At 44.1% G+C, this 27695-nt stretch overlaps 1 protein-coding gene across 2 annotated transcripts in view; it reads left to right on the top strand.

Moving 5' to 3' along the window:
• CSK (C-terminal Src kinase) overlaps nt 1-27695 on the top strand; it is a 112034-nt gene that overhangs the window by 46111 nt on the left and 38228 nt on the right. The window contains exons 2-4 of one of the 2 annotated variants that reach the window (XM_068108651.2): nt 2911-2986; nt 10815-10925; nt 20788-20897. In XM_068108651.2, the coding sequence (XP_067964752.1) occupies nt 2972-2986; nt 10815-10925; nt 20788-20897 (236 nt within the window). In that variant the 5' untranslated portion in view covers nt 2911-2971. Of the gene's footprint in view, nt 1-2910; nt 2987-10814; nt 10926-20787; nt 20898-25288; nt 26112-27695 lie in introns of those variants that run through there. The other variant, XM_068108652.2, reaches the window with a different exon arrangement.

Consider the following 27695-nt stretch of genomic DNA (forward strand, 5'->3'; position numbering starts at 1 on the left):
AGCACCTTCAGTCACTCGTCAGACATGGACAGCAAGTTCGTGAAGGACTTCCATGAAAGACGTACCCGTTCGCAAACAAACGGGTACGTTCACGTATAGCAACATCGATTGTGGGCCCGTGGCGAATCTGGGTAATTATGGCGATCCGCGAAGTTCACGTTTAGAAAGTAGAAACCATCACGGCATGTCGTCATTTACTTCAACTCGATATCTTTTTTCATTCCAAACAACATAACTCCAATCACAAATTAATCACAAAATAAATTTTTAACAACATTGTTAATGTTTCCTTCATTGTACAAACTACCAAGTCAACAGTTAAAAGGATTTTGAACCGATAGGTGTTACGGCCTTGGCAAGATCGATGGAGACAGCGATCTGTTAGCGTATACACCGCCCAAATAGCTATGTGGAATTCTCTCATGGAGAGATTAAACTCGCATCGTTTGAACTTTGGCCGAGGTCATTATTTACTTTTAATGATGTTTATATATGAATCAAAAAGAAGATAATTGGTTTTGGGTCGTCCTTTCCACATATCTCGTGGGATTGTGAGTTGGAGAGACGACTGTAATGGCGGGAAGGGGGTTGGCATTCTCTCAAGCAGGGATTCAACCCATGTCCTTATAAAAAGTCTTTGTCCGAGGTCACCGAGTCCAATCGGTGCAGCTGTGCAGCGATCGGTGCAGCCGTTTGTGCGGCACCCGGGAAAATAACGTTATGCAGGAGTCCAAACTTGAAAATGCTGGAGGCCAAAGCTGAAATTGGAAAAACAATATACCCTATTTTACTCTAGGGATCCCAGGATTACCCACCCAAAATATCGTTGCGATCGGTTCGGCCGTTTTTGCGGTACCTTCGAACAGACAGACAGACAGACAGACGGACAGACATTTGGTGAATTATATAGTAAGATATATATTATGTTTTTAGTGACTTTTTCTCGTTTTCTTTTTTAATACTCACAGGCATGCATCCTTTGAGGCATAATGTATAATGTAAGTAACGACAAGTAGACGTGTGTAGACAATCACAATGAGACTGATTGTACAGAGAACAACCAATACGGTTAATGTACCTTTTAGAGAGGATATCATGGAGCTGACAAAACTTGTGCATTTGCAAAGAAACCATAACGGGAAGCTATTCTATGAATGTGCATAATGATTACCAGATATGCTGTACTGTATACTTCTGCAGTTGGACCCCGCTATTCGCGGGGGTTACGTTCATGGAAAATGCCGCAAATTGCGAAACTGCGAATGGCGGGGCATTGTTTCAATGGAAAAGGGGGGATTGGTTCCCGAATCGAAAAATCCGCAAATATCGAGGAACAAACCGTGAATGATGAGGCAAACCCCGCGAATGTCGATGAAAATCCACGAATGCATGCAGTGCCATTGTTTTAATGGGGAAAGGGAGACAGCTAATTGCACTAATAGATACTCTGGAGTGTTTTCATTCTGTACAGTAACTCACGGGGATGACATGTTATGCAGCTGGTGGAATATCACATGAAGCTGTTCACAGTGTGAATGATGAGATATCCCACAAAACTTTGTTTACCTGTGAACAGCGGCGGGATATCACGTGAAGGTGTGTACATTGTGAATGACGGCATATCACATGAAGGTATGCACAGTGTGAATGGCGGGATATCACGTGAAGGTATGCACAGTGTGAATGGCGGGATATCAAGTGAAGGTATGCACAGTGTGAATGACGGAATATCACGTGAAGGTATGCACAGTGTGAATGGCGGGATATCATGTGAAGGTATGCACAGTGTGAATGACGGGATATCACATGAAGGTATGCACAGTGTGAATGACGGATCTCGCATGAAGGTATGCAAAGTGTGAATGACAGGATGTCACGTGAAGGTATGCACAGTGAGAATGACCAGATATTCCGCGAAAGCCATGAAAACGCAAAGCATACAGCAGTGAATGTAGAAGCAGGTCCTGTCCTGCTTATATAGACAGGTGTGTGCCTTTCCAAATCATGTCCAATCAATTGAATGTACCACAGGTGGACTCCAATCAAGGTGTAGAAACTCAAAGATGATCAAGAGAAATGGGAGGCACCTGAGCTAAATTTCAAGTGTCATAGCAAAGCGTATGAATACTTATGTAAATGTGATATTTCAGTTTTTTCTTTTTAATAAATTTGCAAAACTTTCTAAAATCCTGTTTTCTCTTTGTCATTATGGGGTATTGAGTGTAGATTGATGAGGGAAAAAATGAATTTAAACGATTTCAGCATAAGGCTGCAACATAACAAAATGTGAAAAAAGTGAAGGGATCTGAATACTTTCTGAATGCACTGTATTTCCAAAGTTGCAGCATGCAGATATTGAAATTAGATTTTAGAATCAAAATAACTTTTTATGTTCCAGAAGTTGCTTGTACTTGAGCTGCATGTTTTGTTTTTTTCAATCTTGCCGCATCTCGTATTGATCTTTTCCAAAAGTATTATGGCGTTGATTACCAAGATCAAGTTAATGTCTCATTTCTAGTTGACTGTAGTCTATATCTGAGGATTTTTTTTGCACTTGGCATGTGACGGCTAGGTTTGTTGAGCCTTGTTAAGCTTTTGGATTGTATTTGTAAGGCTTGTTTGTCACTCTGCAGAAGTGACTGATTTTGTGTAACAGGTCCTGCAGGTAGTTCTCAAATTTGTTTTGCTCCTCTGTGGTAATATCACCCACCGGATCCTCAATTTTAGGGTTCATAGTCTCCAAGAATAGCTTTTATTTGCTTTAAAGGTGATTTCATCTTGCCCATCGAGCAATGCCTGGTGAATCAAGTTGAAAGATATGCTGTTGCTGTTAATTTGTGCTTTCACATATATTATACACTTGTTTCCTTCTCTGCCTTCTCTTTAAATTACGTTTTCACCATCCTGCAGAATATGATGCCGGCTCTCTTTGTACTGATGTGACCTCGGTTAGCCGGGCCCCGGAGGTGTTATGTCGACTTTGGAGGTGAGATGTGGGGTTTTGTTTGAATATTTGATTTGCAGGCAATATTATAATTCTGTAAATGTTATTTCAAAGTGAAAATAGCCAACTTCAATTTTATACACACTGACTATACTGAAAAAGTTTCTGCTTTATTCGTTTCGTGTTTGCATTGCACAAGTTTATATTGGCAAAGCCATATGTTTGTCCAATTTATTACCTCCACCACCTTAGGGAGATGAAGGTTATGTTTTCACATATTGTTTTACTTGCAAAATCTTTGGGATTTTTGGGGTTTTTTGCTTACTTGTAAAATTGGGAAACGAACTATTTTTGAGGTCAAAGGTCAACTCAAGGTCAAATTTCGAAAATCAATTTTAATCTGAAAAACCGTCAATTTTCATCCGATTGAATTGAAAATTGAACATAATTTGCACATCGAGTCAGTAAATAGGGAAACCAACTATTTTTGACGTCAAATTTCCAAAATCGATTTTCGTCTGAAAAACCGTTAATTTTCACCTGATTGACTTGAAAATTTAATAGCATTTGCATCGTGCCTCACTGAATTGGCAAACCAACTATTTTTGAGATCCAAAGGTCAAAGATCAACTCAAGGTGAAACTTCTAAAATTAATTTTCATTTAAAAATCGTCACTTTTCATCATATTAACCTGAGCTTTGATCAAGATCGTCAATTTTAATCTTGATGAAATGGACAATTTGATGGATCAATGGCATCCTTTTTGGTGGGGGGGTTGGGGGGGAGGGTGTAGTTCCAGTTATCTTTGTTTTCAGATAAGACCACAGATGACGTCGTCACAAATGCAGTCCTAATCTTAGAGACGATGATATTTGCAAACTAGAACGGGCACTCGGTAGAGCGCATACCTTCGCCGCAGCTACTGTTCTGTACTGTACTAAAATACGATTTTGACCTTTTCGTGACCTTGACCTTGACCTTTGACCCGATTGCTCCCAAAATCTAATCAAATGTGTCCCGTATAATAACCAATCATCCCACCAAATTTCATGCAATTCGGTTGAATACTTTTTGAGTTATGCGAATAACATACACACACACACACACACAGACATACAAATAAATACACAGCGATCAAAACATAACCTTCCGCTTTTGCGAAGGTAAAAAGTGCTTTATTTGTTTTCAAAAAATATATGCTGTTTCCTGGTGTCGATTGGGGTGTGGGGGGATGGGAGAGGGAAAGCATTTGTTTGTGCACTTGCATTAGAAAATAAATACAATGTTTTTCAAGTCTCTGCACTTAAAATCCTCCATAACACCCCGAGTGTTCCATTTTGCGATCAGGGTGACAGAAATGCAGAGTACAAGATATAAATACATTTATAAACCGCAAGCTCTGGGAAAGTTGTGATCAAAAATTGTCTTGATATATTATAACTTTACTTGATAGGTCTTGATCGACTGCTACAACTCCAAAGAAGGTACACTACATCACCAAAACTATGCGGACACCCCTTCTTATTAGTGGATTTGGCTGTTTCAGCCACACCCATGGCTGACAGGCATTTATAATCAAGCACACAGCCATTAAATCTCCATAGATAAACATTGTCAGTAGAATGGGCCGTAGTAAAGAGCTCAGTGTGACTTTCAATGTGGCACCGTCGTAGGATGCCACCTTTCCAACAAGTCAGTTCATCAAATTTCTGCCATGCTAGAGCTGCCCCGGTCAACTCTAAGTGCTGTTATTGTGAAGTGGAAACGTCTGGGAGCAACAACAGCTCGGCCATGAAGTGGTAAGCCACACAAGCTCACAGAACGGGACCGCCAAGTGCTGAAGCGCTTAGCGCGTGAAAATCATCTGTCCTCAGTTGCAACACTCAATACCGAGTTCCAAACTGCCTCTGGAAGCAACGTCAGCCCAACAACTGTTCGTCGGAATCTTCATGAAATGGGTTTCCATGACCGAGCAGCCGCACACAAACCCAAGATCACCATGCGCAATGCCAAGCGTCAGCTGGAGTGGTGTGAATCTCGCCACCATTGGACTCTGGAGCAGTGGAAATGCATTCTCTGGAGTGATGAATCACGCTTCACCATCTGGCAGTCCGACGGATGAATCTGGGTTTGGTAGATGTCAGGAGAACGCTACCTGCACGAATGCATAGTGCCAACTGTAAAGTTTGGTGGAGGAGGAATAATGGTCTGGGGCTGTTTTTCATAGACATGGAATTTAATATGGAATATTTTTTTTTTCTTGACTTGGGTTTACTTTCTTAACTCAGTATATCAATCTGGTGAGTTTATTTTACCCTTCGGTGATTTATTTGTTAAAAGAACCATGTCACTGATTGTCTGTCGCAGCAAGAAGTCAACAACAGGATTATATCACAGGTGGCGTGGCAAAATGTATGGACATGTGCATTTGATGATTGGCTTCACAGTCGGGCATACAAGGGTTGTTGCGTTCTGTATTAGTGGAAAACAACTGCTGCACGTCTCCAAAAGTTATTGCCGCTACCTCTGGAGATGGTCCGTCAACTCGACAATGCTGTTTGTCATGGAGTGGTGGCTTTACGAAATTACGGCATGAAACGGCGTGCTATTGCTCGGCAGTATGGCATCACTCAAGGTCAGGTGTCAAAGATCCTGAAATGAAATGCTCGGAGGGGTGTCCCTACTCCAATACCGAGGCCAGGACGTCCCCGCAGAACCACAAGGAAGGATGATCGCCAGCTGCACCGGTTAGTCCGCAATGGCCGTACCAAGTCAGCAAAACCGCTGAGTGGCAGCAACTGACAAATGTGCCAGTATCCAGAAGGCTAGTCAACCAACGACTGGTTCAAGCAGGCTATCGTGCCAGGCGTCCCCTGAGAAAGCCACGCCTGACCAGACAACACCGCCAGCGCCGATTGCAGTGGGCCAGAGAGCACCATCAATGGCAGCCAGGACACTGGAATCACGTGACCTTCAGTGACGAGTCTAGATTTCTGGTCTATCGTCAAGATGGCCGCGTCCGAGTGCGCAGACAAGTGCATGAAGCCGACAAAGATTGTATAGTGCCAAGAGTCCAAACTGGAGGTGGTGGGTTGACCGTTTGGGCTGCTTTTCATGCAGGGGGCAAAACTGACCTGGTTGTTCTGAATGGAAACCTGAACCAGCAAGTACAGGGCCATTCTGGAAGAAACATTGCTTCCATTTGCTCGTGCAGCCTTTCGAGGAAACTTTATCTTCCAAGATGACAATGCACGGCCTCATCGTGCTCGCATGATCCAACACTTTCTTGCTGACCGTGGTGTAGAGCATATGGAGTGGCCTGCCATGTCCCCGGATATGAATCCGATAGAGAACTTGTGGGCAGAATTAACGCGTCAAATCGACCACTTGGACCAGCAGCCGACCTCTGTGCGTGAATTGCAGCAGGCTATTGTCACTGCATGGCAAGCGATTCCTGTCCAAACCTTGGCAAATCTCGTGAACAGCATGCCTCAACGTGTACGTGCTCTCCTGAATGCTCGTGAGGGTTACATGAAGTACTGAACTGTAATTTTACTGTCCGTAATCCCAGTCGTAATTTAACTTTTGTTTTTGTTTAAAGAATTTTTGGCTAATGTGCAAAATAAAGAGATACTTCTGGAAAACGTACAGAAGTTTAACACAGTACTGTCCATGAATTGAGTTCGATATCAGTTTACATCACTTTCAAGGACCAATTTATTTGTTTCGAAATGTCAAATGTGGTTTTTGTTTCTTTTACAGGTCACATTAACAAAATCTAGAATAATTTCAACATAATTCCAATGAACTTTTGGTTCTAAGACATCTTGAAAAGTAAGTTCACCCCCACAAAAAAAATATTCCATATTAAATGCCAAGTCTGTAGTTCGGGCTATGCCCCTTAGTTCCAGTGAAGGGAAATCTTAACGCTACAGCATACAATGACATTCTAGATGATTGTGTGCTTCCAACTTTGTGGCAACAGTTTGGGGAAGGCCCTTTCCTGTTTCAGCATGACAATGGCCCCGTGCACAAAGTGAGGTCCATACAGAAATGGTTTATCGAGATCGGTGTGTAACAACTTGACTGGCCTGCACAGAGGCCTGACCTCAACCCCATCAAACACCTTTGGGATTTATTGGAAAGCCGACTGGGAGCCAGGCCGTATCGCTGAACATCAGTGCACGATCTCACTAATGATCTTGTGGCTGAATGGAAGCAAATCTCTGTAGCAATGTTCCAACATCTCGTGAAAAGCCTTCCCAGAATAGTGTAGGCTGTTATTGCAGTAAAGGGGTGACCAACTCTATATTATTGACCATGATTTTGGAATATGATGTTTGATGTTCGAGTGTCCACATACTTTTGGTCATGTTGTGTACGTACACAGTTGTGGCAGTCTGTATAGTAACATAAATAAACCTTTTTTTTACTCTGCGCTCACGATGCGAAAGCAGGGTGAAGCATTGGGTGCGTACGTATGGCGTATGTCTGCATTTTAAAAATTCATTTTTTCAGCAACTGTTGGTGCGATTGACACGGAATTTTACCATAGGAGCACCTTTGTCTGTAGAATTTTTTAATTCAAAATTATGACGTCATCGGTCACGTATTACGGATGTCATCTTGGAAAAACGTTAAACCTCTCTCCCAAACTGCTCAATGGAAAAAGTTCAAACAAGGCTCATTGGGAAAAAGTTCAAACAAGGCTCATTGTCAAATACTCTCTATAGGGAATAAGATATGTTGACGATTTCATTTTTTTAAATTGATGTCCGATAATTGTTTTTTGCAATGTCATCTGCATTTCGACGATTTTTCACCTTAAGTTGCACGCTTGCGTGTGTGATGCCCGACAATTTTGTTTTTTGCTGGCGTATTTTCTTTTTAAGTTTTGTTTTAAATCGTATTTTCACCAAATTTTCAATAGTGGTGCAAGTTTCAAATCGACTTTCACTTTGATTGGGGCTCTACAGACATTGTCAGATGCAATTTTATGATGGAGCACACTTCCATTTGAATGGGGCTGTCAACATTCACAACATCTGGGGTGCCGAGCCTCCTGAGGAGGTGTCTGAGATGTCTCTCAAGGGCCCCCAGTCCACTTGCTTCGGTGCATTGAATGCCATATGGGATATGCTGGGACTGTATTGGTTCGATGATGCCAATGGTAAGACGTTGACGGTCAACATTGAGCAGTACCGCAAGATCTTATGCCGATTCGACACTGATTTCACTCAACTACTATCTCCAAACCAACTCAGACTTTCATAGTTCATGCAGGATGGTGTCAAGTTGCTCCACTAGATGTTTGGAAATTGTGTCATCAGCTTGGCCGCACAGCGCATGAGTTTGCTCCCCACAGCACGGATTTGAATACATTGCATTTTTTTTTTTTGGGTGTTGCCAAAGGTCATGTTTATGTCCTGAATCATCAAACAAACCTCAAACCCTGGTTGTCCTGAAGCAGGAGGTGGAGCACTACCGTCGGGCTACCACTCCAGTCACTTGCAGACAAGTTGTGGAGAATTTCTGAGTCAGGAAAAAGCCTATTTGAACAGATGTGGGAGCACACATTGAAAATGTGAATTGCAAACAATAAAATTAGTGATTTGAAAATGGCATGGTGTATCCATCAATGTATCACTGAACGTGCTACCTTTTATAATGTCCCGACAATAAAACGTTCAAATAGTCCACTTTTTTCTTTTTAAACGCCCTGTGTATGGCTTTATTTTATTTAAGACCAATGCTAGAAAATCTTAGTGTGGTTTCATCATGGTTTACAATGCATTAATGTGTTTAGCAACAAGTGATAGGTGTACCATATTTAACGGTGTATTGACCGTGTATTCACTGCACCCATGTTTTTTTACCCATTAAAAAAGAAAAAATTCATGCTCCTGGCAAAGCTTGATTGATTTAGAACTGGAAGTGCATAGTCTTATCAGTTGTCATCGTTGCATGTTGGGAGATGTCATGTGTGTGCACTCTCGAACCGACAGATCATGGTGTGCCATGAACCTGTGGGCCCAATACGGGCTGATCGCGAAGTCCCCAATATCATCCTCCTAGGTTAAGCTCCTCCTCTTCAGCCTGAGAGCAAGTGATGAGCAAATTTTGTGAATGAAAAGCGTGTAAATTAAAACGAATTTCCCATTATAAGAGGCAGAGGGTAGGGTGAGTGCTGTGTCAATCCTCATCGTATTGTCCTATTTTTACTATTAGTGGTTTCTTTTGTTTAAATTATAATGTTTAAGATCCACCTGGGGCTCCTCCAGCAGTAGAAGGTCTTAATCTGAGAGCTCCTCCTGGTTCGAGTCCAGCAACTCGTCTACATTACCCTCCTCCACATTACCCATTACCCTCCAAATAGGCCCCTCCACCTCATCAATGCCTGCAGTCTGTCTTGGCCATTTTGACGATGTTATGTCATTTTTTCAACACATCATTATTCTCGTTGAATCCCTTAACATTGTGAACAAATTGAGGGCAAAATTTCCCCCATACACCATTCATACAGGAACGGATGACTTCCCTCCAACACTCAACATTACATCGAACATCCCTTATTTTAAAGGCATTCCAGAATTCCTATACAGTCATCTGATCATTATCAGTTGATTTCACCTGCAAATCATTAAATCATTATCAGGTTTGCAAACGTTCTTCAGCCATAATACACCCTGGTCCTCATATCACCTGTACGATCACCACTTTCATACCGTCCTGAAACATCCATTTTTATTACTTCAATAGTGATGGCCTTCTGTCTTTTGCTCGCACTATCAACCTTGCTACTCCACGGACGCTTTACAGTCATGATTGCAAATGTTACGTTTATTACAGTGACACAATTCACACGCAAAATAGGAAACGCATCACTACATGCACTGTGCTAACATGGAGGGTTTCCAGAAACTGAGGGAGGGAAAGGCGAGGAAGAGGGAAGGCAATCTAGCTGGAATCCGGGTGTTATCACGAACACGTTTTCATGTTGTTCAGTGCAAAAATTGAACCGCACCGTTACTCACGCACTTTAGTCAAGTGATTCCAAACAATGGTATAAATGACAGGCACGCATTACTCCAAAAATGCACAAATATAACACACCAATATATTCTAGTTTTCTATTTTTAATTAAGTTTCTGAAATTTGTAGAATTTGTTTTTCACGTGGAAGTTGTGGATTATGATGTGTAAATAGAGGTGGAAAATGTCTGATTTAATGCATTTAAATTACAGGCTAATACGGCAACAAAAGGTGAAAATATTGAAAGGGGTTGTACACCTTCTATAGGTACTGTACATTGTAAATTTAAACCTCATTGTTCACATCGTCTGGCAGCCATATTTTTTGAAGAATAATTGTTGCAATTGTATCTTCTCCAGAATGGCTTACTAGATCGATTATGAAACTTCACACACATGACCAACGAACATTTAGGAATGTAGTTTGATGATTTAAATGTCATTGATTACATGGTCTGGCAGCCATTTTTTATTACGATTATTATTTCGAATATGCATTTCTTTTTCTTTTCTTTTTTGATGAATTGGTATTTACACCAACAATTATTTTATTGGGGTTGGCAGGATGGCTTCGAGGAACAATACTTGCACTTGTACAACAAGAACAATAAAGTTATCTTTTTGTAAGGATGCGATTTACAAAATTATGAATTTTATTTCTTTATTTTACGTTCTCTTGTGAAACGTTCTTTGTGTGCACACTAGTTGGTTAGTACTAAATGAATGTCGTATTGAGCAAGATGTATGATTAAGTCATTATTATTTCGAATGAACTAATGTGAAATTATGTTTTGTCTTGGTATTTTGTGTTTCTATCTTTCTGCCCGCCCATTGGTAGATTTGGCCGCAGGGCACGCAGTGCGTGGCTCGATACAATTACCCTGGCACGGCTAGTGATGACCTGTCCTTTGTTAAAGGAGAAGTGCTGACAATCGTCCATGTCATGCAGGTAATGGAGCAATTGTTTGGTAAAAAAAAAACAACTATTGTTGTAGATATCTCTGCTTATTATCACCATTATTATGAAATGTATTGTTACAGACGCGGCTTTTAGATGTTATATGGACCGAGCGGTGGTGTATTTAACCGCGTCCGAACAGTTACTCCCCGATTAAAACCCGATTTCACCCGACGTTGACCAGATCGCCCCACGGATATTCAATCGGGAAATCTCTAAAGCGATCGCAAGAGAATGAAAAAGAAGAAGAAGAATACGGAGGAAGAACAGATTTATTATACACACACAAGCAATATTTTAGAGCGACCAATATTATTTACAGCAATAGATGGAAAAGAGCAGTCACACAGTGCATTGTTAACTTATTCTATTTCATTTACTTAATCCCCAAGACAAACGAGTAGGACAGGACGTTCACACTCACACGGTGGATATTGCAGGAAGGAATAGCTGAGGTGGACGCGTGGAGGAAGGCAAGGTCGGAGGCCGCAGCACCCCTCGCGGTTTTGGCGGGAAAACCTCCGTCGCGTATCCGCGGCCGTCACGCGCTGGCTCGGCACACCTGCTCCTCTTCCTGGGGTGGAGCCGTCTCCCTCCGTTCAGCGCGTCTCTCCAACGACAGGGGGGTATTGCAGGCAGGCAGGTAGGTAGGTAGGTAGGGCTTGCGGTGGATTGCGCTCCTCTTCCAGGTCATCCCCCAGCGTATCTCTCAAGGCCTCTCTTTGGTGCAGCCTCGTTGCTCCTCTCCAGTCATCTCTCATCTGGACTCGTAAAGCAGTCCCCTGCAGTCGCTTTTATCACCTCCAGCGAAATCAAGCCGCCGACTCCGAGGGCGCGCCTACCGGGTCACTCACCGCGGTGTTGATTGGCTGTTAGGGCTGGTTCACTCCTTGCTTCTTATGACGAGGTGGAGACACGCCTTTCTTCCCCAACCTTACCTCGTGGCCAATGGTGGTTTGAAGAAAACCAGCCAAAATGCGGAAGGCAATTGGAAGGGAGGTTTTGGGGAAATTGGAAGGGCCTACGCTTATTTTGTTTGATACAATGCAAAGTCAATCTAGTGGGAAAACACATACTTAGCCTACATGGAATAAGGAAATACACTATTTAAAAGATATATCGTGACCTGCGTGTATATTCCATGCAATTAACTAGGACGCTGACTGCGACCATTATTTACATTAACAGGGTGGTACCGTACGTTTGTAACGTTCACATTGTAACGTTTTCACATTCGTTACACTTCCTCCAAAATTGTTACACTTCTCAAAAAACCGTTACACTTCTCAAATTCGTTACACACTTCCCAAAATCGTTACACACTTCTCAAAATCGTTACACTGCACCCCCCTTTCTTCAGGTCCGTCCTCGGACCTATTAAACTTTAACTTAGTGTGGCACGTAGGTGTAATTCCCTCTACAATTAACCTGACCCTGAGTGTGACAATTTTAAAACACAAATACGTATGTCCCCCTATTGCATTGCATCCTGTCTAACAGACTCAAGCCCACAGCTAACCGAATTACGGGATTATTCTCAAACTATACATTTACGGTGGGGAGCATTATTTACAATGACGTGATTTCTTATTTACAACGCAACCCAGGACCTGTGTTTTTCTTTTTTTTTTCTTTTTAGGGAACAAGAAAAACAAATTCCTGTTGGGAGGGAGGAGACAGCACGCATTGCATCGATGCACCAGTACCAGTACCACCAAAGCACCCAAAAGCACCAAACACCACAAAGCACCCAAAAGCACCAACCAGTGCGCAGTCACCATGGCTCATAATAAACACAACAAAAGAACTGGTGGTGGTCTTCTCTTTCTCTGCTGGGCCGATGTTCTTCCCGACGTCTTCTGGCTTCATGCGGCCTATTTGGACATAATAAAAAGCACAACTTGTGTCCATTTTTATTTAGGGCCTCAGGGGCCAACTAAGGGTGGTCCATCTGTTTGGCAGAGGTGCCACCTTACCGAGGTCCGCAAGCAAGATTCCCTGGCCACTATGGCCGGTTTCCAACAGAGGTGCCCTGCCCCAGAACCTGGGGTCCATCAAGTGGTACTTGGCCGCAGAACAGCGGTCCATAAAGTGGTACATCAACGCAATGCATGCTGGTTCTGGGAATCTCGGGCGCACAATGGCCACCTCACGCATGCTCCCATCGGCACCCAATGGCGCACAGGTCATGTGGGAGACAAAAGAAAGACAATTGAGCGAGGGGTAAGGTCACAAGGGTACACGTCAATAAGGCAATGCAAGGTGAAATGCGTACGGAGGCCGAAGTGAGAAAGCTCGTCCCTACCGTACGTCACCCCCCTGTCACCTACCCTACCCTTGTTCTCACCCCATATGTACAAAAATCTACACATTTACAAATTCGTCACTACTGTCACGTCTTCCCCATATTTCCCCTATACCAAATTCGTCCCCACAATCCCTTTACTTCAAAATTTGCCATCACCAAATTCATCATCAATCCTCATAAGGAGGAAGAGATGGAATTACGCACAATGTCACACCCACGTCATGATGCGTCTCACAATCCAAACATTTGCATCATAAAAAATAATCAAAACATGGCATGGTGTGGAGTACCTGTCACCTCAGGTGAGTGGATGCAGATGGTGCGAGGAGATCCTTCATCCTAACTATCCTCTAAATGACTTTAACACACTTTACACTACCCGGGGTCTTTCCCTGCCAATCCATTGGCCAACTTACACTATGGGTTCTAATAACCAATTCCCATTGGCCAAACTGTGGTGCTCCTCAATTTGGGGTCTCACTCCCCCGATTCATCTCCCGGTGCTCTAGCACAATTTCTGGGCTGCGACGTGTACCTCTCCCAACAGGTCTACCCACCTGCACACCTCCACCACTGTAGTTGCCACCCGAGCTTACCTAGCTCCTCACCCTAACCTAACTACCTGGGGACAGCCCCTCTCCTGGCTCTGTCACCCCATGGTGCCCTCTGGCACTGGGCTACCCGGGTCCGTCCTCCGGATCCTCGGGCCCCATCCACAACAACTACTACCGGCTCCCAGAGCCCACCTGCGGCCTCACCTGGCCGACATCCTCACAGTGGTGGAGTGCCCAAACCAACTACACACACTAACAGGCTACACGCCCAGCCATTTCCACAACACCAACGCACCCATCCACATACCATTCTGTCACCCGCACCACAGATGCCAATATCCAACTACAATTTACCTATACCCTCTACCTAACACTTACACTACCCGCCCCGGGTATCCGTGATGGGGGTCCACTCTTCCCCCATTCACACCTTCGCACCATCCACTCCACTCCACAATTTCCACCATACTCACTCCACGACCATCCATTCCAATACTCCATACCATTTATTCCATACACCTGTCTTTCATTCACCTGTCGTTGCACACCTGTGCAATCATACCTGGTGCCACCTGCACCCTCCTTTCTTCCTGGACCATTTGGTCAACACAACACGCAATCACCACTACTCCCTCATACACTGCTCCACACACCTGTTCAGTTGCACACCTGTGCAATCACACCTGTTCAATTCTCACACACACAGCATCATCTCAGCTAACTACTCCCTTCTGAAACTTGCGCTTCCCAGTCGTCCCTTTAACTATTGCGCTCCCACGTCATTATCAACCACACTAACCTACCTGCGTCCCCACTACAGGTATCAGTCACTAACTAACCTTATCGTTACCTAAGGTCATCTTCGCTAGATCCCTATCATTATCCAAGCCCTCCCTGGCTCGTTTTCACTGCCATAAACCCCATAATCTATAGCGCATTTGCCCCCACCTGTGAGGGATGGTGGATTTGCCATCCCACCACATCGGGGGTCTCTCACTACCAATTTCGCTCGTCCAAATCCAACAATTCAAAAATTTTCCATTTACTGCCAATTCTATTCACTTTTCTAAATTTCGTTTCAAATCACTACTATCACTATCACCATCACCCGTCTACTTATTACATCCTCTCGGTGCGCCAATTCACATCACCCGTCTACTTATTACATCCTCTCGGTGCGCCAATTCACATCTACAGCCCGGCTTCGTACAGCCGAGCAATGAACGCGGGTCGTTTTTTTTTTTTTTGCCAGCGGCTGGATACGTCCCGCATTCGGGGCAGGGACGGAGGCTTACCCGGGCCGAGATCCCATGCACCACTTCGGCGTGGAGCCATCCAATGTCCCGATCTCGACCTGCCGGCACGTCTCAATAGAAAGTGGTCGCCATGACGACCCTTCCTATCGAGCTGCCCGCTCCGCCTTGTGGAGCCCGGACGCGGCCGCTCCACGCGAGGCCCAGCGTGGATCGCGCACGGCGGTCCTTTCGAACCCGCCGTGGCTCGGATCTCCGCTGGTTCTCGCGGCACGCGAAGCCCGGCACGCACCGAGGGCCCGATCCGGCTAAAAGTCGACCTAACCTTTAACCCGGTTACCGTCGACGCTTCACCTGCAGGCTTACATGCATACGCTACCTCTTTCTTGCTCATACATGCAGCCGTTCCCATTCTCCTCGTACCTTTTCTTTCACACCTCGGTACACTCACTCCGCTCACCGACTTGGTCACACACCTGACCACCGAACACTTTGGCACACATTCGTTGCTCGCACACCTCACCAATACACCGCTTCGCGCCCCTTTCTCGGTCACCTCCTTTGTGACAATCACAGGTGTGCTCTCACCCGCACACCCAACCACGTGTCTCACTACCAATTCCAGCGTGCATTCCCACTCACGCTCTACCATTCCAGGTGTGCATCCTTCCATCCCAGGTGTACATCCTCGCTCACCTATCACAACCAGCTCACGCTCCGTTTCACTCTCACTACTCTCACCTCCACTCTCAGTCGCGCACTCACCCTTACTCTTGACAGCATGCGCTTTCCCCATGCACCCGTCCGTTACACACCTTTCTCGCGCATCCTCCCGCGCACACTTCTTCGTTACTTCCTCCGTAACACTCACCACAGGCATGCATTCTCCCTTACTCTTGACAGCATGCGCTTTCCCCATGCACCCGTCCGTTACACACCTTTCTCGCGCGTCCTCCCGCGCACACTTTTTCGTTACTTCCTCCGTAACACTCACCACACCGCGCTTCCCTGTGCTCCCTCGCACACGCGCTTTGACCAATTCACTCTTGACGGCACACTCACTCCTCGGCGTGCACTTTTTCCTCACACACCCCATGGTCGGACATTCTCGCACACCCCTTTTTTCGCACACCTGTCCTGTCACACACCTCACCAACGGCCTTTCACGAGCACCCGGATCCAAACCAATCCCCAAGCCGACTGAATCTCCCCTCACATCATGTACATTGCCACTCACCTCCGTACCTCGTCGCACCTTCTCTGCCACCTGCAAACTTTTTATTTGGTTAGTGAGCACCGCATCATGATTTGAACACAGACCTTGTACACATTCCATCACCTCCTCCCGGATTTCTCTCTTAGTTTCTGTCCGTCCCTTCTTAATTTCACTCACCTCTTCTCCCACTTCCTCTAATTTTTGTTTAACCTCTTTTATTTCCCGGTGCGTCTCCTCAAGTTCGTCCTCTAAGGCTACCGTGACCGTTTCTACGTGCGTCCTTACCTCCCGGTCCTTCGTCTCCATTGCTTCTGTCACCTCTTCCACCCTCATTGTCAGTTCCTCCCGTACCATCTGACATTGCCTCTGCGTCGCTATTAATTCGTTTTTAATTTCTTTTTGTGTCGCCTTTAACCCTCCTAGTACCGCCGTGTTCTTTTGAACCTGCTCCACTAACTTAGTTTGTCCCTCTGTCAGCTGCTCCACCTCCTCCGTCAGATCTTCTATTCCCCCTTGTAACTTTGCCGTATTATTTCTCACCTCTTTCTCGATACGCTTTTCGCCTCGCTTTACCTCCTCGCGTAGCCCCGAGACCTCCTCACTCACCCCTCGTCGTATTTCCTCCATCTGGTTCCCCATCTGTTCGATTTCCCGGGCGGATTGTTCCCCTATTTCCCGCAATTTGTCCTCCATCCTATTTTCTAACCCCATTAACCCATTTTTCACCCCTTCTATCCCATTGTCTAACCCCTCAAATTTCTTGTCTAATCCCTCAAATTTCTTGTCTAATCCCTCACCGGTACCCCTCATTTGGCCCTCCAATCGCTCACCCTGAGCATCCATCCGGTTCCCCATTACCCCCATTTGGTCCTCCAATCGCTCACCCTGAGCATCCATCCGGTTCCCCATTACCCCCAATTGGTTCCTCATTACCCCCATTTGGTTTCCCATTACCCCCATTTGCTCACTATTCTGGGCCATAAGGGCCTTCATTTGTATAAAAAAAAGGTTCAAATCCATTGGCATCTCCGGTTCGACTACCGCGACCATGGGCGTGGCTAAATGTGGCGCCGCTGTAATCACGTGCGCTAGAGCGCCATTTTGTGCACCTGAAATTCCCGCAACCACATTGCCATTTTCCTCCTCCCTTTCTTCCACATACATTTCCCCTGGTTCCTGGGTTACCCCTAACCCGTCTATCTCCCCCACCGACATCCGATCGCCTTGATTGTCCATGGCGCGATCTAAAAATTCGGGTTTTATAAAACAACACAATTTCGTCCGCTTTATAATTTTGAGCGCGTGCAGCGCGCTCCGGGTCGATCTCACTCCCCGACACCAATTGTTACTATAACACAATTGGTGTTCCAAAATTTGGGCCTAACAAATTTAGTCCCAGGTCCGAATCCCAACTCCTGACAACCAATTGTTACAGACGCGGCTTTTAGATGTTATATGGACCGAGCGGTGGTGTATTTAACCGCGTCCGAACAGTTACTCCCCGATTAAAACCCGATTTCACCCGACGTTGACCAGATCGCCCCACGGATATTCAATCGGGAAATCTCTAAAGCGATCGCAAGAGAATGAAAAAGAAGAAGAAGAATACGGAGGAAGAACAGATTTATTATACACACACAAGCAATATTTTAGAGCGACCAATATTATTTACAGCAATAGATGGAAAAGAGCAGTCACACAGTGCATTGTTAACTTATTCTATTTCATTTACTTAATCCCCAAGACAAACGAGTAGGACAGGACGTTCACACTCACACGGTGGATATTGCAGGAAGGAATAGCTGAGGTGGACGCGTGGAGGAAGGCAAGGTCGGAGGCCGCAGCACCCCTCGCGGTTTTGGCGGGAAAACCTCCGTCGCGTATCCGCGGCCGTCACGCGCTGGCTCGGCACACCTGCTCCTCTTCCTGGGGTGGAGCCGTCTCCCTCCGTTCAGCGCGTCTCTCCAACGACAGGGGGGTATTGCAGGCAGGCAGGTAGGTAGGTAGGTAGGGCTTGCGGTGGATTGCGCTCCTCTTCCAGGTCATCCCCCAGCGTATCTCTCAAGGCCTCTCTTTGGTGCAGCCTCGTTGCTCCTCTCCAGTCATCTCTCATCTGGACTCGTAAAGCAGTCCCCTGCAGTCGCTTTTATCACCTCCAGCGAAATCAAGCCGCCGACTCCGAGGGCGCGCCTACCGGGTCACTCACCGCGGTGTTGATTGGCTGTTAGGGCTGGTTCACTCCTTGCTTCTTATGACGAGGTGGAGACACGCCTTTCTTCCCCAACCTTACCTCGTGGCCAATGGTGGTTTGAAGAAAACCAGCCAAAATGCGGAAGGCAATTGGAAGGGAGGTTTTGGGGAAATTGGAAGGGCCTACGCTTATTTTGTTTGATACAATGCAAAGTCAATCTAGTGGGAAAACACATACTTAGCCTACATGGAATAAGGAAATACACTATTTAAAAGATATATCGTGACCTGCGTGTATATTCCATGCAATTAACTAGGACGCTGACTGCGACCATTATTTACATTAACAGGGTGGTACCGTACGTTTGTAACGTTCACATTGTAACGTTTTCACATTCGTTACACTTCCTCCAAAATTGTTACACTTCTCAAAAAACCGTTACACTTCTCAAATTCGTTACACACTTCCCAAAATCGTTACACACTTCTCAAAATCGTTACAGTATTAATAATGGGCCAAGATTTTAGTAACTTTTTTTTTTTTTGAAGCAGTTCCATAATATTCTTTGTGCGAGAGGATTATTTTTGTGGAATTTATTTTTTGTCTTAATCAATTAACACTGACTAATGGTACTCGAGCCCAAGGTACGAAGTCGAATAAATATCCCCACATGCCAGATTTTGGCTAAGCAATAATAATATAGATTCTCAATAGTTCTCTTTGCTGGGGTGTTTGTTTCACCTGCACAGCACATTCATGAAATGATCTATTTTTAAGTATTTCAGATAAGTCAATAAAAATCATAATAAATTCCTCCTGAGGAAATTCCCCGTTAAGCACGGTGAGAAAAGTGACGCCATTGTTGTAACGTCACTGGTATCCAGAAGTATCTGGAAGTAACATCAGCGACGACACTTTCGCCAAGCTTAGTGGCTGTGTTAAATGTTTGGGTTAAGTGTTTGGGTGTATGTGTGTGTGTATGTGTGTGTGTATGCGTGTGCGTGCTCATTCGTTCACTCGTTCTATGATGAGCCTTAGCCCATGTATTCTAAAGAAAACAATTGGCAGATGTAATAACCTTGGAATTTAAATTATAAAACTAAACGTTTAACGTTTTCTATTTTGGTATTTGTATTTGTTTGTATCGTTTCCTAATACGTATCGAAATGGTCAGAAAAAGACCCATTTTTGTCCCATTTGATGGTGTGAGTCGTCGCTATCGACGAATCTCTTCCCTTCGTTGGCGTGCTCACTAAGCATTGTGCGATGGCTGTATAGTCCAATGCGGGACCCACAGCATCTACCACAAACATCGCAGGTATAGACTGGTCCTTGCGGAGATGGATGTTGGCAGGTTTTCCTTTTTTGTATCCGCTGTCTCTCGATGGCAAGTCTCCCACATTGAAAGTGCTCCATGCCTTTGCGGCAAATGTTATGCCAGGCTGACCCGTTTGTGGCCTGATGTTTCCAGGTGACAACTGGGATGGCACAAAACTTGAGTGTAGACTTGAGGATGTCCTTGTAGTGCATTGTTTTCCCACCACATGACTGTATCAAATTTAAGTTGTCCATAGAACAGTGCTCTTGGGATTCTATGGTCTGCCATGCATGTGAGGTGTCCTGACCAGTGAAGCTATTCTCCTTTATATTTAACCAGCGAAGGTGTCCCATTTACCTTTCAGCGAGCATGATTTCAGTATTTGGGCAATATACCCAGATGTTCACGCTTAAACGTTCTCTCTTGGTTCGACCACTGTGGCTGCCTGTGTGAAAGTGAATGTCCCGGTAGGAATTGACCACATTATTTTCTCCAAGGTTGGTACAATTTTAGATTAGAGACCCATTTATATCGCGCATACGTTTCAGCAATCCCCCCCCCTCCCCCCATCCCTGTATTTTGAATCTCTGAATCTGTTTAATGAATAAATAATTACAGTGAAGCTTTTTTCTGTATTTGTGTTTTAAGTATTTCAAATATCTTCTTTTCAGATTGATTTACTTAACCACAAATATCTTGTAATTGGTGTGTCTGGGCATTCTTTTTTTCTGCTGGCCCTTGGCTTTTTAGCAGTGTACCTACAAATTGAAGGTTTGCCCCATTGGTGCACTTGCCTACATAATTGAACTTTGAGCCCTGCAAGGTTGTTCTTATTTTTAGCAGGGTTTCTTAGCTAGAAGAGCTGCCACAATTGAGGAAGGATTATTTGGGGGGGGGGGGGGGGGTGGAGGGAGGGGAGGGGATAAGGAACGAAGGATATTATTCTCCTTTTCACGGTGTTTTAAGTTTAATGCATTTTATTTTTCATTTTATCCTTATTTTTTTTCTTAAAGGATCCCAACTGGTACATGGCAAGAAATGAGGAAGGTGGGCAAGGTCTCATTCCCTCAAATTATGTGCAGAAAAGAGAAGCCATCAGAACGGACAAACTGAGCATGATGCCGTAAGTGCCATGGCCTAAAAGCATACATTTTGTTTCCATCCCTGAAGCTTGTTAAGTTGATGTGCACAAGTTAACTTGATGAAGCAGCTTCACCGAAATGCTGTGCATCAGTCATAGAGAACACAGAAAATATTGACACACGTCGGAAGGAAATCACTTTTTATTGAATGAAAAATTTAACAGTGACGGCATAATGTTAGCAACGAGTGAAATAAACGACAGTAATACCTCACCACACACTTGTTTCGTATTTTACGCTCGTTATATGCTATGGCTCCACCTCCCAATTTGCTCGCATGTTTCGGACATGCACTCTTACGAAATGTCACCCAAACGTGTAACATACCTCCTGGGGACTCGTGTGATGACACTTGCCCTGAGTCCATATCCAGCCCTGCGTGTTTGAGAACTCCTCGTACGAAGTGACAACACTTTTCATTCCCGTTTCATTTGTGTTCCACTGTTTATGCTTAAAAGTTTCAAATGTGGAAGCTTTTACGTATTGCCTCCCCAAACCCCGGTTACAGTGCACCTCAGAGTCTGGAGCGGGAACATGGCAGAAAGATTTCTTTTGAGTGGTCTAATAAACCATGGTAAAACCACACCAATGCAATTGTGTCGAACAAAATAAGTAATTGTTTTAAGAACTCACACACACAATAATAACACTCTTAAAGAAAGTACAATGAAAATATCACTGGCATCAAATGAACAACACATGACGGTACCATCATTCCCCCAATGTTCTCAAAGCAATAAACTCACGATACGCCAACGTGAGTGGAAGGTAACATTCCCCAAAGTCTGTGTACTGATCACCACGCTGGTTGAAGTCCTGCAGAATGACGACAATAGGCAGGTATTGGCATGGCTGCAGACGAGTTAAGAGGTGAGAGGTCGATTATGGGAATTGAGCCGATAGGTAAACCAACGGCAATCAACACTATGAGGTTGATATGGAAATCCCAACGACAAAACAAGATGCACCAAGCAGACAGTCTCTTCGAGGACAAAATGGCGTATGACCCTGCAAGGGAGGCGCTTTATTTTTCTCCAACAATAACACGTTTGGTAATAAAACCTGAGACGCAGGTTTCATTGCAATCGCAATATCGGACGATGTCACGGGCAATCCCTTTCACGGGAAGCCTCAACTCATTCGCGACCAATATCAAAAAAAAGTCCACTCGCAGCCTCGATGCGATTCACGGCTGTATCTCTCTCATGGCCGTCTCTTCTCTGCCAAGCTCCTCCACTCTCCTCTTCCGGCCTCTTTGCCGCGTCTTCCTTTCTGCTTCACAAACATTTAGTTTTACCTTTTACTAAAGTCATCTCCATTTCACACAAAAGTCTTAACAATATTACCTGAAACTATAAATCCTACAAGTATATAATAACAACAAAGGCGGATGTGACGGATCCGTAACAAAGCAGGCAAAGGGAGTGAGTGGGCAGGCAGGCAGTTTTGGGCAAAAAATTAAAGTGGCACTTATTTTGTCCCCTCCATGGAAGATTCTCGGACTGTAGACTTCAGATCATATTTTGAGTGTGGAGGGGTTACAGTCTATTGCTAACATTTCAAATCATGCTAGAACAAGCTGTTAAGAATGAATATCATTTGTGTTAACAAAACCGGGTCGGTTCCGAAAGGATTCAGACCGAGAGCCCTATTTAAATTCCACAGAAAGACCTTGTGTGTAGTTGATTTTCAATTCGACCCACAAATGGCACCAAGGTTAACAATTATAATATTGATGCACCAAAAAAAGCCATACTTATGATTCCCAATCGGTCTATTGGAGGCAACATCCTTGATCCAAGTCACCTGAAATATGAAAAAAAAATTGCAGGTTTAATCTGTAATGAAAATAGCACAGGAACATGGTGGAGGCAAGATGGGTACAGGAAGAATGAAAAACCCTGATTGTCAACACATTTATTCTGAGATTGAAACGGATTGATGCCTACTTCTGTCGTATACATGTGAGAAGCACAGGACACATGAAAGGAGAAGAGATTGCTGTTAGGGTTACGTGAGGCATTTCTTTGCCCCAGACGCTATGGGCTAGTCTGGATCAGGCAAACAGGTTTCCTCCACCCCATGCCGCATGCCAGCGTCCGTGAGGTGGGTCACCCTGTGCTTGCCGTATAAAAGGAATGCTCTGTTCTTCAGTACCTGGATAGGACAGTGTGTGCGTGGAACAACAGAGGGGCGCCTTGCAGGCCAGGAGGAGGGGTGATGGGGAGAGCTAGTCAGTGAGTCGTAAAGGGTGGCAGGGTGGTCGATTGTAGAGTTGGCCGAGAGAATGGAAACTCACGGAGAGAGATGGAGCAATCGTGATCGCAACTGGCATTTTTAGTCTGGTGTGTGATGTCACCCTCGCTGTTCATTGGTTGTCTGCCACTGGTGGGCTGCCTTTCCATTTGGCACTTGCAGGGATTCAAATCCGTTGGTTTGTGAGACCCCATCTAACTGCCGACTTGTCCACGGCACATAGTCTCATCAGCCCAATCAGTTTTTATTCACAGCTTGGCTCGCCACAGCTTGTGAATAAAAAAATCATCAGTATATGGCCTATGAATGCCTTGGAGGACATCAGCCTCCTCTAAAAGAGGGAGGAAAAGGTTCCAATGGGAGCAACCTGTTGACCGTTGGTGGAGGAAGTCAGAAATCTAGGAATGAATGCAGCATTCTTTACCACAGCCAGAGCTTGGCCAGCAAAGCAAGACCTTTGACTGTCAAACACACGAGATATGCCCAAGGAGACTTTACTCACCTCTTGATTATTATTATTATTATTATAATTATTTTTTTGCTTACCATTGCTTCGGAGGTTGACTGGGACGGAATCCAAACTAATGGTGAGAGAGATTGGGCTCCTTGAAAACAGCCAAGGTTTGACATTGGAACAAATGATGGATTCCATGACTTTGCTTGCAATTGAAAGCAAGCTCACTGCTCTGTCGTTGATTGGATCTGTTTTTTTGCATCCTTATTGTATGTTAGAGTAATGTTTGCTGACTTTCAGGCTGATGGGAGGCTACCAAAGCAGAAGGACAGACTGTATAAGGCAGACAAATGGGAAGCAACTGATGCCATCTAGGCATGTCACTGGAGCAGGGTCAAGGCTGAACAGAACTTTCTCTACCTTCTCAGGTGAGAAGGATACACAGTCCAGAAGACAGTGGGTATGAGGGGTAAGATGGGGTTAGTGTTGGGTGCACAGTATTTGGAGGCAAACATACTTTAGACATTTTGCATTATCTCAGGCAGAGTCTGCAGTGATGCCATTTGTTGTGCATGCTGGGATTGAGGGGAAACACACAACAGAGATAGACCAGACAAGGCCAGGAGGCAGGACTTGGATGAATGAGACTGGTTTGAGAGTTTAGCCTTGAAATTTGCAAAATGGTATTTTCTGGCATGCCTTGGGATGGGCACGCACCTTTTTGTGATCCTTACGTAATGAACTGAAGTCGCCACCAGTTGGGTTAGCTTTTCATGTTGAGAAAGCAAGCTGTCCAAGTGCAACTGCCTCGCTACATGATTCAGTGCATTCAGGCATTGAGTGACGGATAGGATAGCCACATGTGGGATGCGATAAAGTAGTGTATGAGAGGAAGTAGGCTTTTGTGAAAGTATTTCCAGGTAAAATCGATATCAGGTACTGTTCAGATGGTAGTGCAATCCTTTCAAAAATAACTCCACAACAGTATATACTCAAGTAATATCCCGATTTATGTCTCCTTTTTTTTTTTTACATAGTTTGCAAATGCGTCTTCACGTTGTTAATACCACCACCTGATTTGCATCGTCTCAACACACATTTATGTCGCTGGCATCATCCGTCCTTTCTCGTAACTGTCGCCTAAGCCTTCCCTCCACCCACCTACCCTGTCGTAAACTACTTTGAATCGCACATAAGGAAATGTACTGTACTGTATATTGGCTAAGAGGCAGTGTAAAAGTGTTACCTTGGAAGTGAAATTAAATGTTATTCGTTGAAAGGACCCTGGTGAATGTGTGGTTGATGTCGCCGGGTTAGGTTTGCCTCCGATTACGGTGTGTTCCACATATAAACAAGTCCGAAAGTCTAACATCGGCGTAGCCGGGCTTGTTTGATACTTTAGTTGAAGAGTATGACCTGGGTGGGAACACCAGTTAGAAAATAATCTGAGAATGATTTTTTTTTTGCATTGAGACACTGATTTATTCTACGTTTTGAGTCAACAATGAATCGACCATACACTGCTTCAATCTGGAAACTTTGCAATAACGACAAAGGATTGTAGTGTTATGATTATATTTACTATATTATTAGTATTAACGCTATTATTATTACGAAAGCAATACTGCTGTATTAACAAACCTGGGCTAATTTGTCCGAAGCGGCCTGAAGGTGTCCATAAAGGCATGAAGCTTAAGGCCTATAAGTACTGTCATTGGAAGACTCATAACACCAATGCGTTTTGATATTTGATGGTCATTTTAACCCTTTGAGTACGGGATTTTTTTTTTCTAATCCCGGGATCCCCAGAAACCTAAACAAATTAAAAAGAAATGATCGAACCTCAATAAATTTGATAAAACGGGATTAATTTGGCATTTTGGTACGGGAATGCAACCACGTACTGACGATCTATTTATAGGTATAGTCGATGACTTGTAGTAACGTCATCCGTACACAAAACTTTTCCACGGGTTGCGGCACTGGACGTCATCCGACATCCGTACTCAAAGGGTTAACGATCGGTTTTTTTTGTCTTTCACAATGAATGAAAAACATGAAGGTGGAGCATGGAAATTGTGATATATGACAGGTTCGACGATATGTTCGGCCTGAACGAAATTGGAATCAAAATGGCGGTGTGCTGAGTCGGCCACCATACTGCCGTAATGACATCATATCACCCCTGTCATGTGACCAGATCTTCAGCTCTGATTGGTGTACGTTTGAGGGGATATACGGTCAGACAAACACTGTTATAGACTGCTTTGCTTTATGTGCTACGCCATAAAAATAGACGTTCGTTACAAGTTGTGGCTGCCTTCAAAAGAGGTACTAAGGGTAAGAAAAAAAAAAAAACTATGAAATGTTGTTTGTTATTCCCCTACCGGTTTCACCAGAGGGAACTATGAGTTTGCTTTCCCTTTCAGGAACGCTGGCATAAACGGGGTCCAACAGTATCTCGTATGAAACGTATAGACAAAAGGTACATTTTTGTACAAATAAACACTGCAGGGGTGGGGTGGTTGCTTATCTCCAACCAAGGGAGTGGTAGAATGGTTATTTTCATCTTTTCATGGCATAGTCTGACTTGGGAATGATGTGCCAATGTTTTTGTTGGGTGGAATCGCCCTCCACGGTGCAGTTAAAATTGATCTTGCTGACAATACGATATCCACTTTTTTGCAATCATTTTAAATAATGCTAGATTATAAAAAGAACAACCAGTAACCTCTTCATTGTGTGCATCGTCTCCATCCATCCTGTTGCATGGCTGTTGGGACTGACAATTAAATTCATTGTTAGATAAATAAAGCTTGACTGAATGGAAAGAATAGATCACCACGCTGCTTGTCTTTTTGGAATGGGGATATAATTTGGAATTTTGGTGCAGTTCTGGCAATAACAATTACTTTTAGTATTCTTGCAAGACCAAATGTGATATTTAATGTCCGTCGACATCTAATTCTAGCGAACTGTTCCTCTGGCTTATTGCCATTCCAATGGATGGCACACACATTGATGCCTTGCCTCGTCTGGTTAATACCAGGTTAATCGTTTATAGCTGGGTTTCCAGTCTAACCCAGGTGAGGCCACTCTCAGGCAAGTGCCCCTCCGTGTGTGTGTTGTGTGTTGCGAGATGCTTTATTTTTTTTCCTTTACTTGTTTGCAGAAGTACAAAGATTCCTGGATAAAATTACATTTTGTAGAATTTGGATTTATGAATTTTGTCTGTCACTATAAAGATAGGTAGTGTCATGTTTTGTTGGTGATTGCCTGCAAAAAATATACTTTAACTTTGACCAGACAGTTAATGTAAAATGTAAACTATCAGCAAGCTTGTACAATTACTTCTGCCAAGACAATGTCCATATTTTTGTGCACGAAGATGCGATTTCACCTTGAACATGTTGAATAATTGTTGTTGGATTTCAATTGTCACATAATTTTAATGCCACGTACTCTCAATTGTAATTTGTTGTAGTCATCATATTTCATGATTTTCTTTCCTAAAACATCGAATTGGCAGTCTTGTCAACATTTTCTGAAGGTCTTTCTTGATCAAAATAATGTCAGATATATAAATGCCAGACTTTGTTTCAATGGCAGTCCTTCTTGCTTTTTCTAACCAAACTCCTATTCGCCTGAAACGACTCGATTTTTAATGTCAGATGACACAAGAAGAAAAAGACATAAAATGTTAGAGCCCCCGTGGTGTTAGTAATATTGTGTACTGAGATCACAAAATAAAGTGAGGTGCATGTATGTGCCATCATGTGCTATGCTTTTGCCAATTTTGAACAAAATCGTGAGGGCCTCGGTCGACGGACCATGCATGCTCAAGAAATGTTTCAGGACACATTTAAGTAACAAAATGGCCGCCAGTTGGCCATCTGGGATCTGGTCTCCAAACAAAATGATGTGCATGTGTATATTATGATGTATTGTCATTTTGCCAAGATGGAACAAAATCGGTCCGTACATTTCCGAGATATGGTTGCGGATGGACGGACGAGACCCAATCCATAAGCCCCCATTTTGGACCAAGTCCAATGGGGGCTAATAATTT

This window comes from Myxine glutinosa, unplaced genomic scaffold, assembly GCF_964187855.1.
Source record: "Myxine glutinosa unplaced genomic scaffold, kmMyxGlut1.1 SCAFFOLD_406, whole genome shotgun sequence".
NCBI classification, from domain to species: domain Eukaryota; kingdom Metazoa; phylum Chordata; class Myxini; order Myxiniformes; family Myxinidae; genus Myxine; species Myxine glutinosa.